A 12722-nucleotide genomic window follows, 5' to 3' on the forward strand; every position below is an offset into this window, starting at 1 on the left:
CAAAACTGATAGGAAAGACGGCTTCTAAAAGGCAGTTTTCTGTGACTGGGGAAGAGTGGATCAAGTTGACGTCTAAGGCAGAACAGATTATTTGGTATTTTTACTGGTGGCATGCATAGCAGAGAAACACATACATTCAGGCTCAGAGAGGAAAACCAGAACCCAGAGCAAGTGTGGTTAATAGGAGAAAAAAAATCCAGAATGCCATCTAATAAGGAGAAATGCAGAGCAGTACAAGGTAGAAGAAATAACTGCCTGCAGGTACACTCGATGGTCCACTTCTGGAGAAACACAGTGCGTCTGGGACACAATGTGTAAGGTGAATTGACTCAACAAGACCAGCAGCGTAACACTTTTGGCTGCATTGGTAGTTCCCCTTTTGCTCCCCATGGAAAGGCCTGTAAAGGCCCATGGGTAGCCTGTAAAAAAGATAACAAATATAGTCTTACAAATAAGGGCAAGGGTATTCCTGGGACTAGACCTTTGGGGAAGAGTGTGGGGTCTCCATCCCCGGAGGAAAAGAACAGGTTAGAGAAATATTTGCCCAAACAGGTTAGATAGCGATTTTTTTTCTCTTGTTGCTTTGAAGATGTTGCCTCCTAGATTTCATGTCCCCCTCATTTCCCCGGGAATCCTTTCATCTCTGTTTGGTTTGCTCAGGGGAGGTAGGAGGGGAAGAGAAAGGGGACGGTCAAGAACAGTGGTTTTCGGCTTTGTGGTTTGCACATGTCCGAGGGTGCCAGCTCTTTGGCAGAAGGTGACCGAGCAAAGCGAGCCTGTAGTCATCTGGTTCCAATTTACTATCCAGGGGTCCACACCGCTACTGGAAACCCCCAAGGGGGCCTAAAACCCACTAAGCGCTAAAATCCACTGGGCTGGCTGACCCCTCGGGGCCCTTCCCAGACCTGTTTTCTCTGCTTTCTGTGATGCTAAGGGCTTCAGTGTGACTGGGACAAATGCGATGGTTCAGCATTTGGAAAGAACTTGATGACCCATGGAAAAGCCGGCTCCTAACGAGCATTGTTCTGCCGTGTATCAGCCGCCCAGCGGTTCCTCCTAAGAGCCATGCCGGGAGGTGCCGTGTTAATCCGGGGTGCCACAATGCAGCGCACTTCAGCCAAACACCATGTGGGCCATCTGGTCTTGGCCCTTTCAAGCCCTTTGTTTTCATAAGGGCTCTCCCAGATATTTGTCATAATATTTCTATTTGTCTATTGTTGAACCTCCTCTTCAACCACTTTAATCTGCCTAATGGTCTCRCTGCGGTTATGCGAATGGCCCAGATTTTCTTCACTGGGGCTCTTCTGGGTCTGGAAGCTCAAGCCGGTTTCTGTCGTCCTTCTAGACATTTCTTGAAACAAGCGAATGCTCAGAGGCACGTTTTGTGTCCGTGGCTTAACTCCGCTATCGGGGCTTTTATTTTATTTCTTGTGACTGCTGCTTAATGGTCTTAATTTCTCCATGACTGCTTTAACTGGTCTAGTTTCCACAAGGCTCCTCCTCGCTGTTCCCTTTGGAAATGACTTCCCATTGACTTCTCCTCTCTCTGCTCCTTCTGGGTGTTGTTTCAGGCCTCTCCCTCCTCTGGGGCTGCTGCTGCCAGTACGCAGGGATGATCAGAGTGCCTGGGCAGTGACTTTTATCCTCAACAGCTGCTGATATTAACTGCTGAGTCTCAGTGATGTCATGGGCTTGATTTCGGAGGCGAGCTCGAGTGACCGGTGTAACCTGGTGCCTCGGCTTAGCATTAGTCGCATTTTTTGGCAGTGAAATCTTGATAGCCTCTTTGCTGTCCAACATTTCTGTGATCCTTTGAAGGACCTCTTGCCATGCTGAGGATGTAGCCAAAAGAGTGCTGGTTTTGGGGTGGATGGGCCTGACCTCTGCCATGGGCTAGGTCTGCCTGGAGAGTGTTTCAGACCTGGATTATCTGCTGATGCAGACACCACCTGAAGCAAAATTTCTGGASGGTGTACTCTAGGTGATGACTTCTTTCACGACTTTTTCTTCTTACTGTGAAGATTTCTGTTGCCTTTAATTTTCCCTACAACTTTTCACTAAGAACATTGAATTGTGGCAGGTATTTTCCAATGCCCCCTGGCAGGCACATGGCATTTTTCAGTTTCCATTGCCAGCTCTCAGGGTTAATGCTCCCTCCGTTTCCCCCTGTTTTGTTTCTCCCCCGACGGAGGCAGGGAAGGTGTCTCTGAAAGGATACGAGTAGTTGGACCACAGATCTGTAGCATGGCCTGACTTTAAGACAGGCCAAACCCACCATCTGGGCTCAACATGCCCAAATCACTCGGGATCATTTCAAATCCCGCTCTGGGTCTGTCTGCTTCGAAATGGGGGTAGTGCCAATCTAAACCTCTGCAGGGCCATAAGTGGGGGGCTCCCGCCACCCTGGGTAAGGTCATGCTTGGGCTGCTGACATTTTAATCAGCATTTCATAGCTAATTGCCTTGCYACAGCTATCTTGTTATCAATTAACATAGTCCTGAATGTCAGGAAGTAACTGTACCTCTCTAACTTGCTAAGGCTGCCTTCTGGGTCTGTGAAATGGCTGGATTTCCTCGCAGGGATGGATTACATGCTTACATCTCTCCTCCTGCTGCAGCGTGTAGTGAGGATGACCCAAGGAAGCAACAAAGACATCTTTACGTCCCCTCTCCACCCTCCTCGTCTCATGTATGCCACAGAGAAAACAGAAAAAAAAAATAAAATCCCTTGTTTGCAATCTCTTGCAACAACATTTGAGAGCCTTTTAAAAACGGCCACTTTTCCAGACRTCGGGAAATGCCCTTAAATGGATGGGATCGTTTGAATGATCCCATCAGTGCGGAGAGCAGTTGTGCATCTGAAGCTAGGGGATATCTCTGCTGTCAGCAGGAGGTCTCAGGTCAAAGGGACCCACTTTAATAATGTCAAGCTTTTCAGATTTGGTATCCTGGGACATGGGGCTTTCCAGATTAGAAAAATATGACCCACTTACAAAACTAAGTATTCCCTCTTCTGGGCCCAAAAGGGCTACAGCTTGGAGGGTGGCCTTTTATCTCTGCGTGGGTGAGGGAAATGGAGTCATTGTAGTTTTATTTTAAATAGAGTCACTGTCTGAATGCGCCATCGGAGAGGATGAGTGAGCAGTGGGCTCTCCGACACGGCTGTGCAGTTCATCGCGYGCATCTTGCCTCTCTTTGTGCGATAAGATGGGCAAATCCAGCCCATGGAGCAAGGCTGATAGTTTCTCTGGCTGGGCTGCCAGAAAGAGCTTCTYTAAGGAAAGCTTCTTTCTGCATAAGAACCAGAGCAGCTGAGAAGGGACAGTGCAGATGGTGGTAGTTTACAGATGCCGTTTGTTTGGCGGGACCCCRGATACCCCCACAAGAATTCTTGGCTTTCTTAATGCTCATTTCCAAAGGTGCTCCAGAGGTCTCCTCTTTGCAGGAGATGGCTGCTTCCTCCCACTCCTCCACTCCCGACACATTTGCTCCATCCCTTCCTCTGTCCCCCGCTGCTCGACGAGTTCCGCAGCTGGATAAACAGCGATAGCAATCGCTTAGGGCACTCCAGCCTCTTTCAGTAGGAGGGAGCCGGCAAGGAGAGATGCTTCCTGAGCAGCCCGGTGCCGGGGCCAGGCATCAGCCTGCCTATGAGCACAAGCATCACCTCTGTCTCGGGTGAAGCAGGGCTGGGCTCAGAGCACGAAGGACACGGAGAGGTTAATGGCAAATGTATGTTCCTCCGTCTGCAGATGTGGCGCCTGAGGAATTTGGTGATTCAGGAGCTCTGGGTCTGTCGGCTGGCTGGGCTTTGGGGAATTGCTCGCCACAGCTTTCGTCCCTGCTCCATCGACCCTTTGCCCCATCTTTGCTGGCCCTTTATGGAAAGGGGATCTAGATCATCTCCTAAAAAGCACGGCTTCCATCTCACCCCCTAAAAAGACAACTGTAAAAACGGGAGATGGGGAACCTCTATAGGTGTGATTTGCACTTGTGGCTGTCAAGGTTTTTGTTTTGAACATGTACTGAGTTGTTTGTGGAGCTCTTTAGGGTCTGCCACCAGCTAGACCTGGCCCATCCTGGGGCAATTGGGTCTTTTTCTATGCTGCTGCCCCAGTTCCCCCTGGGAATGCTGGGGGAACCTACAGCAGCGTTACTGGGCCTCTGCCGCAGTTCACCTTGGTTTCTCAGAGGGCGTTTTCCAGGCCCCACRCAACCCGATTGCCTTGCAAGAACGCCGCCGTGCACCAGCGTGGCCAATCTGCGAAGAGCYGCAGAGCTTCGTCCAGATGGACAACCTGTTAAGAGACTCTTGCTTTGAACTTGTAGGTCGTGCCCTTCTCAGGAAGCGCTGCGAGGAGAGGCGCCGTCTGTTCCCTCGGTTTATGGGGCTGTCCGTGTCTCTTGCGGACGGGAATGGCTTTCCCAGACCCTTGCCCTGAGGCAGTAGACGGATGGGGGCAAGCTTGATGCACCGCGGACAGCCCGGTGCACTTCTCATCTAGCTGTAAGGGGCCACTGAGCTAACAGAACTGGCTGTGATGAGACCTTCACCGTACTGAAGGTTTTTCTTACTAATTTTTAGCTGGAAAGCCACACAGCGTCCCCAGTGAAGTCCTCACTGTCAGTACAGTAAGTGCCTCTCTGGGGGGCCCTGGCCAAAGCTGCCTGGGAGAGTCTGGTTCAACCTGCTTGCTGGTGGCCAGAGCGGATGAGAGGGAGATGCAAGGATCCCCTCCCTCCCGCGCTGCCTCTTTTCTCTAATGTGCGTTAAATTACTCGTTGTTATATTGAAGACTGAGCCTCTTTAGAAGCTCTGCTCAGCCTTCTCGTTAATCACCGTGACAGAACATGACAAATCCACTTTGCTGAAGCATTATTTCACTTTGTAAAATCCCCAGAGCTTTGCAGCAGCTCATCCAGCGGCACCTCCTCCCGTCCCGCTGTCCTCGGGGACGTTTTCCTTCCTCCTTCTCCAGCCTGCGTGAGGTGACATTTTTATTAAAAGTGACTCTGTCTGAGGACTTAGCTCTCCCCCAGGTCATACTAACAGCCCCGGCATTTGAAGCCCAGTCCCCAGACGGTCCCTACTGGGAGAGTTATTGCAGCCAAGATTGTGTCCCTGCAAGAACGTGCAGCTCCCTAATGTCTGTGTTTACATAGGACCGTGCAGCCCCCCCCCCTTGCCTAACCATTAATTTTATAGGGGGCATATAACAAAGATGAGCCTCCGATACGGCTCCTGCCTTTGATCTGCTTGTGGTGCACAGCCTAATGGCCCCAGAGCTGCAGGCATCGCTGGATTTACTCAGTTCCTCTGGACGTGCTTTAGCTTCTGCGGCAGACACGGGCTTGTTTTGTTTCAGTGGTATCGCAATGCCATTCCAAGCTGCGCTGCTGTCTGGTCACATTTGGTGTGGAAAGGCAGGGATAGCTCAGGATTTGCTCGCCTTTAAATTTTTCTTTCAGCATTAGCTAAACGGTTTGGTTCGTGCGAGCCGTGAGCAACTCTGATACCTTGCAGACAGGTGGTGGATTATTAAGGGAAGTGCTGAGTGGGTCTGTAGCATTGCTAACGGGTGTTAAGTCAACGTATTGGAGAGCTCTAAGCATTGACCTTGTGACTGGGCACTTGTTCGGAAACAAAATCTCGCCAAAAACGGTTCTCACAAAACCTCACTGTCATCCAAGCCAGACTGAAAAAAATATTTTCCCTCCTAAACTGGCATAAATTAGGATTCCTGAATCTGAGTATCTGTGTCTGACCTTGCCCTCCAGAATGAACTCTCTGAGCAGAAGCCCTTTTTGTGGTTTTACCTTGGCACGCCGTCCAGGGGAGCAACCTCAGTGCCAACGCCGGTGATAGGGGGTTGTCCCACTGATTGCCCAGTTCCCACCAAACGCGTCTCGTGGATCTGGGTGGAGCTGTGTGTTTGAACTGCTGAGTCTCCCGGGGGTGAACGTTGACCTTGGCTCCATTGGTCGCCATCAGGGTGCTCATCTTCTCCTTTTTTTCTGGATTTTACTTGAAAGGTACCCCTTTTTGAGCAACCATGTCGAAAATTGAGCAGAAGGGCAAGAATGGCATTTGATGGTGCAATTTTAGATCATCAAAGCTTGACAACCAAGCCATTTGCCTTAGCCCCTGTTACAAAGGAGTCATGCTGAGTGAGAGATTTCCAACGTGGAAAATCTTTGTTCATCCAGAGTCTCCAGTTTCTTTTATGGACTTTTGGCCAGGGATGTTTCTGAGGATGACGACATGTTCTCCAGGTGCTCACCTTGGTGTCTGCCTCCTGTGCGAAGAGGAGGTTGCTGCCTGTTATCTGTCAGCTTGCCTGTTATACTGCTTAGTGTTACTTCTTGGCACTTGCTATGAAAATAGTAATGAAAAGTGTCTAGAAAGTATGGAAAATGTAGAAACTCTTGACAGTTGTATTGTGTGTCTCACTTCTCCCACAGAGAGGAAACCACAAAATAGTGAGTCCAGGGGTTTCTTTCCACACACAGTATCTGTCAGGATTTTGAGGAAATTTTGGGGAACCGATGAAAGAAATGTGTTATTTAAGCCATGATATATACTGTACAGCATTTCTGTACAAAGAAGATGCAGTTCTCCGCACTGGCAACTTCCAGAAGATTTTCTAAAATAAAAAACCAAAAGGCTTTAAGGGAATCTCTTCCAAGAAGGCAAACTGGCAGAAGCAAAAGGAAAAATCAGCACATTCTAATGAGAAAAGGCACATAACGTATTTAATAGCTGCAATTTCCTCATTAACCTTTCCGTGCCTTTGCATTCCCTCCACGAGAGCGCTGATGCTCACGACAAATGCATCGTTATTTCAGCAGTTAAGGGGCTCTCGCCTCCCCGAGTTCAGTCAACACTTTCTGGATCCTGGGGGTGGTGGGATGCGAGGTGGGGGGGTTACGCAGATGATGAGTCCCCCGTGCTCGGGGTGTCTTGCATGCAGGGATGTGGCCCTGTGGGGTCTCCTGCAGGCGATCATGCTCTTCCTTCGCCTCCGGCTTTGCTTTCTGGGGGTGGTAATATCCAGCTTTGCCTGCCCTGRCGTGCTACGCTGCCGTCCTCCGGGAGGAAGGCTAAAAAGCACTTGGGAAGCTATTTTGGCTAAACAAGCTTGTGTTAGACTGTGTGTGAGGGGGAGGAGGGTAGAAATGGGGTCTGGAGGGATGTGGGAGCAGCAGACGAGGTTTTTTTGTCTCTTTTTCTCTCTTCCCTGCCTGAGTTATGGTTTTTGAGGTCAGCGGGTGCATTAGGTGAAACAGTCCCGTCCCCCAGGAGCCAAGGGGGAACTATTGCCTTTAACRTGCTCACACAGTGCAGCATCTGTCTCTGATTAGGTGGGTGGTTTTCTCCCACAAGTGTCTCTGTCCCAAACCGAGCAGCGCCTGCTGCCTCTACCCTATGGGTATCCCTCATCCCCATCCCATCCGGACTGACTGTTAGGTGGAAATGCCTTGGGATTCCCAGTTTGAGGGGTAAATGACAGGCTGCTTCCCTGACCCTCTGCCAGACTTTGTGGGACATCTTACTTCCCAGTGACCAAAATCCCTTTCTCCCAGTCTGGTGGTGTCTCCCATCGGGATCTCTGCTCTACAGAGACACAACGTACAATGAGCATTTTCCGGAGATTTTCCCACCTCAGATGGGTAGGTTATGCCCCATGCAGTTAGCCTTTATAAGTAAAAATAGCCTTACTGAACACGATACGGCAGTTCTTTCTTGAATGTGGTCTTGCTCCTATCTGCCGGATGGCAAGGCAAGGGGCTGGCTTTCCCTATGGCTTCCGTGTGCTGAGAGAGAGCAAATCCCTGTCAAAAGTGTTTTGGGAGGAAAGGTGAAGGGCCAACCTGGGGCACCCCGGGCAGGTGCTCTGGGGGGGCATTTGCTGCCGTCTCAGATTTTAATGAACGCATTGAAGGTGTGGCATGTCCCAGCAGGGTCAGGGTGCTGCTCAGGAAGGCACAAAATTCACTACGAGAGGGTGTTGCTGGCAACTGGTACATGCTTTTAGGCTCTGAGCAGAAGGGACCTCTCCTAGAAGCAGCCCCACCTTCAAGAGCAATGGGGCCATCACGAGTAGCTTTGTGTAAGGGTCGAGACCGTGTCCAGATAAGCTGGAAGTCCCCCCTACACGTATGTGCCCCGAGCGTTTCCCATTTGCCTCAGCAGTCCCTCTGATTCTATTCGGATTCAATTCCTCTCCACTGAACAAGTGCACCGAGCGCAACGGCGGTACTTGGGGGGTGAATGGGAGCGAGAGCAAGGTCAGCCCGAAAAGATGGTACAGCGTGTGCGTGTAGCCCTTCTCGTTAGGATTCCCTGCATTCAAAACACTAACGATGGTTTATTTTTCTTCTTTCTTGCAGGCCCACCTGTAAGTACCAAAGCTCCACGGTGTTTCCAAACTCTGGTCCTGCTGTCGCAGAGGTTGAGGGGCACGAGCTAGCAAAGCCTCCCACCTGCGGCGGCCGGTGTCGTAGCTGCCTTTGGGGCCCCCGTGCCCCGGGATCTCCCAAACAGCAAGTACTGCGGGCGCCCAGGACAGGAGTCTGGGGTGGGCTTGCTCTAGGCCGTGCTGCAGCTCCCTGGGGAGAGGCGGAGGGAGCCACGCGCTGCGTGGGAGAAAAGGAAAGCGGGGCTGCAAACGCGTGGTGCGAGCGGAGCCGCGGGGCTCGCTCCCTGCCACGCAGCCAGGCTTGCTGAGCTGTTGCGCCCTCACGTCTAGCGGTGCAGTCAGCCGTTTCAGAGAAAAACTGCCTCGGCAGCTTCCGTTTCAAACGCCAGCTAATGCAAAACCTCAGCGCAGACGATTCAGGCTTCAGGAAAATACCGAGGTCATTGCGGAAGTTTTCTTGCAGCTGCTCAGAGACCCGCCGTGAATCAGGAAAGGCAATGCGAGGAACGAGGCAATGCGTCGGTATCTCTCAGGATTATAAAGAAACGCTGCGTTGTCTCGAGCACGGTCCTTCCAGAGGAAACGGTTTATATTTGCGTTCAGTAGAGTAACTGTGCTGGCTTTCTGTGCAGGAACATGAGAAGTTAAACATACGGTAGTCATCTTTTGTCTGTTCACGCAAAAATGTCTTAAACAGTTTGCAGATGACGTTCTGAGGAGCACTAGTTGCTACACAACCTATTTTTCCCTTTCATCAAGTTTAAAGGCTGCAGAAGGAGCTCGCGCAGACCTACGAGCACGGCCCAGCCTAACGGCAACAATCTTCCGAAAAGTTGCCCCTTCCAGCCCAAAGGGTTGGAAAGCGTTTACGGCACCAAGTCCTGATCCATGCAAACCTTCGGCGATAGTCTGTCTGTCAGGCCTGGCCCGTGAAGCGGATGTATTTCAAAATCCGCTCTGGCTTTGGGTAGCGGCGCTGGCATTCGTACGACGGCCGCGAGAAAGGAGGGAGCGAGGAAGAGGAACAGCTCCGTGCAAACGTCTCTGCGCGTCTTTGCGGGGCGAGGAAGACGCACGCCCGGGCTTCCCGTGCAGCAGGAGGGGTTGGAAACTTAATATTGTAACGAAAGATTGAAGTCTGGCAGAAAAGAGCGGGACCACCAGAGAAGTGCTGACAATATACGCTACCGCATCCCGGCTCGCCGCGACCCCCGGACCTGCCTCCGCGCGCGGGCTTTGAGGACGGGGCGTGAGGAATGCGACAGCCAATTGAAATAACAGGAGGAAATTGGGCAGACTGGATGTCGTTAAGCGAAGTGGAATTTGTCTCGAGCTAGCAGCACCCCGGTCTCGTTAAGGACCTGTGGGGTTTCCGAGCGACTGTCAAGTGATACCGGCTCAGTCATCACGAGCAAAAGTTCACCGCCAAAGAGTCGAGCAAAGTCCTCGCTGTCGCCGTAGGAAAGGTGTTTTCCCACATATTTCTTCTGATTAAAACCGGGTGAAAGCTCAAGTCTGTGAACAACAGACTCAGGTTCCTGCCCGGCTGCTTGTCGTATGTGTACGTCCTTCCAGCGAGCACCACCAAAGCGCTGACGGCTCCACGTCTCCGTCCCCGTTGTCCCTCGCAGCTTGCAGATGCGCAGGGCCGGGCTGCAGGACCCAGGTCCCGCTGTCCCACCGTTGTCCTTGATGTCGGTCGAGGCTTTGGTGAAGACAAGGGCAACCTGCGGCCACGTAAGAAGTTTGGCGCGTTTGGGATGAAAAGGGGCGAAGGAAGGAAGGAAGCGATGAAATCATGCAATAGGCCTGAGATTCCCAAACTCTTTCGCTGTCTGGACCACATCCTAAGGAGAAGATCCTCTTGCAGACGTTTCCCCCCCCCCCCATTTCTGAACATGCAGCATTTCTGTGGCAACTGCAGTAATTCCATACGTAAAAAATTAATATTTAGCAGATGGATACTTGGGAAGAAAGTCAGAGCCCCACAATTAGCTCGTTCTCCATGGACTTCCCGATACCTACAGAGCCAGTGCAGAGAGCCATGGGATAGACCCGTGCCCAAAGGACAGAAAATTCCACAAGCAGGAGATTAGGAAACCGAAGCAATCAGCGCTGATGGTCAAGGAGCTGTGCAGCGATGTCTAACCACTCCGTTTCCTAATTGCTTACATGTGATTGCTTCTCTTTATGCAGCCTTCCCTTCAGATTTTTAAGCTAACTCCCACTTTTTCTGTGTATTCTGTTTCAGGGCCCTACGGGAAGACCAGGGCTCCCGGTAAATACTTCACTTTTTCTGTTTCGCTCCCCCTCGCGCTCCGTCTGGCAGTAGTTTAATGAACAGGCCTCCAGGGCACGTAAGCCRGGAGAAGGTAGCGGTCTCTCGTAGTGGAAGAATAACATATCGCAAGCAAGGCACGGCTTGTGGTGGGACGGGGACCCCAGGAGCTTTGTAGGACAAAGTTTAGCGGCGATAATCCTCGCGGACCCTCCTGCGTTTGGGAAGCACGCTGCTTTTGAGGAGGACTTTTCCGGCGGGAAGGTCTGGCTGAGGCAGCGCGGAGCATGCTGCGTTCTCGAAATCGAAGAGCCTTGCCCCAAAAGGACGAGCCCTCCTTATCGCGAGCCGACGTTGCGCGGCGTCAGGCAGAAGCCCTGGCTGCGTGGTTTTGCTCCGGAGGAGGCTGTGAGACGCGAGGACGTGTCTGTGCCGTGGTGCGGGGACACCYCGGGGCTGAAGGCATCGTCCGTGGCTGACCACGGCCACCAGTGGGGCGACCCGTTGCCTCCCAAAGGCGCCAAGGTTTCGGGACAAGTCGTCCAGCGCCCCCAGGACACGCAGTTTGCTAAGCGAAAGAAACCCAAGGCTCCGATGAGCGTCTCGGCTGACGCGCGGGCCCTGCCCTGCCGAGAGGAGAGGGGCCTTCTGGCGGTTGCCTTTTTTTTAAAGTTGCACAGCTAGATTTAACTGTAAGAGGCGGAGGACGGGACTGTAGGCAAACGACTGAGGGAATCTTGTGCTGCTGCGCTTGCGAGGCTCTGTGCAGCGTCGCCCGGCCCCAGGGCGTCCGCCGAGCTGCCGCTGGGATCCTTCACACCCTGATGACGCGCTGGGAAGCATCTCCGAGGGGTAGAGGACACYGAGCGCAGCTGCTCGTATGTCTTCTCCCAGACGTGCTTTTTCCTGTGTCAGCCTCTTTTCCCACATTCTTCTCTTGCTTCTGGACAGCACCATATTTTCAAGTCGAAGAGGATCCTGTTTTAAAGTGATAACTCTATGAATAAATAGCTAACACCCAGATGACTTTGCGAAGAAAGAGAAAAATGCCACGGTTGGCTACTACAGGAAGCCGCTTCCCAGCACCTGGATTTTACAAAGCGTTGGAAATCGGGATTAGGTTTAGTTAGGCTGAAAGCTCTTGCCCTTCTTTCCCTGCCTAAATCGTGGTGCATCACTTCTGCCATGAGATGTGTTGGTTCCTCACGCGCTTGAGCGAACTGGTGGCTTGCACACCTCATGCACACGCGTGAAGCACCTGCAGACGTACTTTTACCTCCTCTCTCATGCTTTTTCCCCTCTCTCAAAATACCTGGGTGTGCTGGGGGGGGGCGGGGGGGCGGCGTGCACAGCTACGTCGGTGGCGCGGTTGATTCGCGTTTATTTTGCAACCTTGCGCTCGGCCAGTTTCCAATTGCATCTGCTTTTGCATTGCTTGCCAGGGGGACAAAGGCGCCGTGGGGATCCCCGGCCGGCCGGTAAGCCGAAAGCTCCTGCGTGCATCTCGTCCGCCCCGTCGGCCCGGCACGGACAGCCCTCGGGGCTGACCCTTTCGGGGGCTTTCCCGGGGCTACCGCTGACGCCCGTGTTTGTGTCTCTCTCTCTCTCTCCCCCCCGCACCCTCTTGCATGCGGCTTCGACGGGCGCCGCGGGCCCAGGGACTGAAAGGGCAACCTGGAGAGAAGGTGAGTCAGCTCCGCGGCTGCGTCCCGCCGCTGCGTTCCTTGTTGGGACGATTCGGCAGCGGCGTGGGAGCCGGCGGGCACGCTCGTAGCCGAGCAGCCCCTGGGGACACGCCGGCTCCCCGGGAGCTGCAAGGTCCCCGGCCGGCCGCAAAGCGCGGGAGGAGGGAGGTAGCAGCGAGGCACTGCCTCCTCGTCGGAGCCAGCCCAAACCCCGTCTGAATTTGGGGAAGAGGCGCGCACGAGCCAGGCTCTTGCCCCACTCCGGCGGGACGTGGCCCGCCAGCCGCCCCCGGCGCCCGTCTCCACCCTGGAGCCCGTYGCATCCGTTCTCCTCCTCCTC

General features: G+C 52.8%; 1 protein-coding gene across 1 annotated transcript in view; it reads left to right on the forward strand.

Annotated features, from left to right (window-relative positions):
• LOC112968626 (collagen alpha-1(XIII) chain-like) overlaps nucleotides 1–12722 on the forward strand; it is an 82262-nt gene that overhangs the window by 14215 nt on the left and 55325 nt on the right. Inside the window, exons 3-5 of the mRNA XM_026071059.1 lie at nucleotides 8391–8398; nucleotides 12140–12175; nucleotides 12356–12382. Of these exons, the coding sequence (XP_025926844.1) occupies nucleotides 8391–8398; nucleotides 12140–12175; nucleotides 12356–12382 (71 nt within the window). The remainder of the gene's footprint in view (nucleotides 1–8390; nucleotides 8399–12139; nucleotides 12176–12355; nucleotides 12383–12722) is intronic.

Source organism: Apteryx rowi, unplaced genomic scaffold, assembly GCF_003343035.1.
Source record: "Apteryx rowi isolate R43461 unplaced genomic scaffold, aptRow1 scaffold_320, whole genome shotgun sequence".
Taxonomy (NCBI): Eukaryota; Metazoa; Chordata; class Aves; order Apterygiformes; family Apterygidae; genus Apteryx; species Apteryx rowi.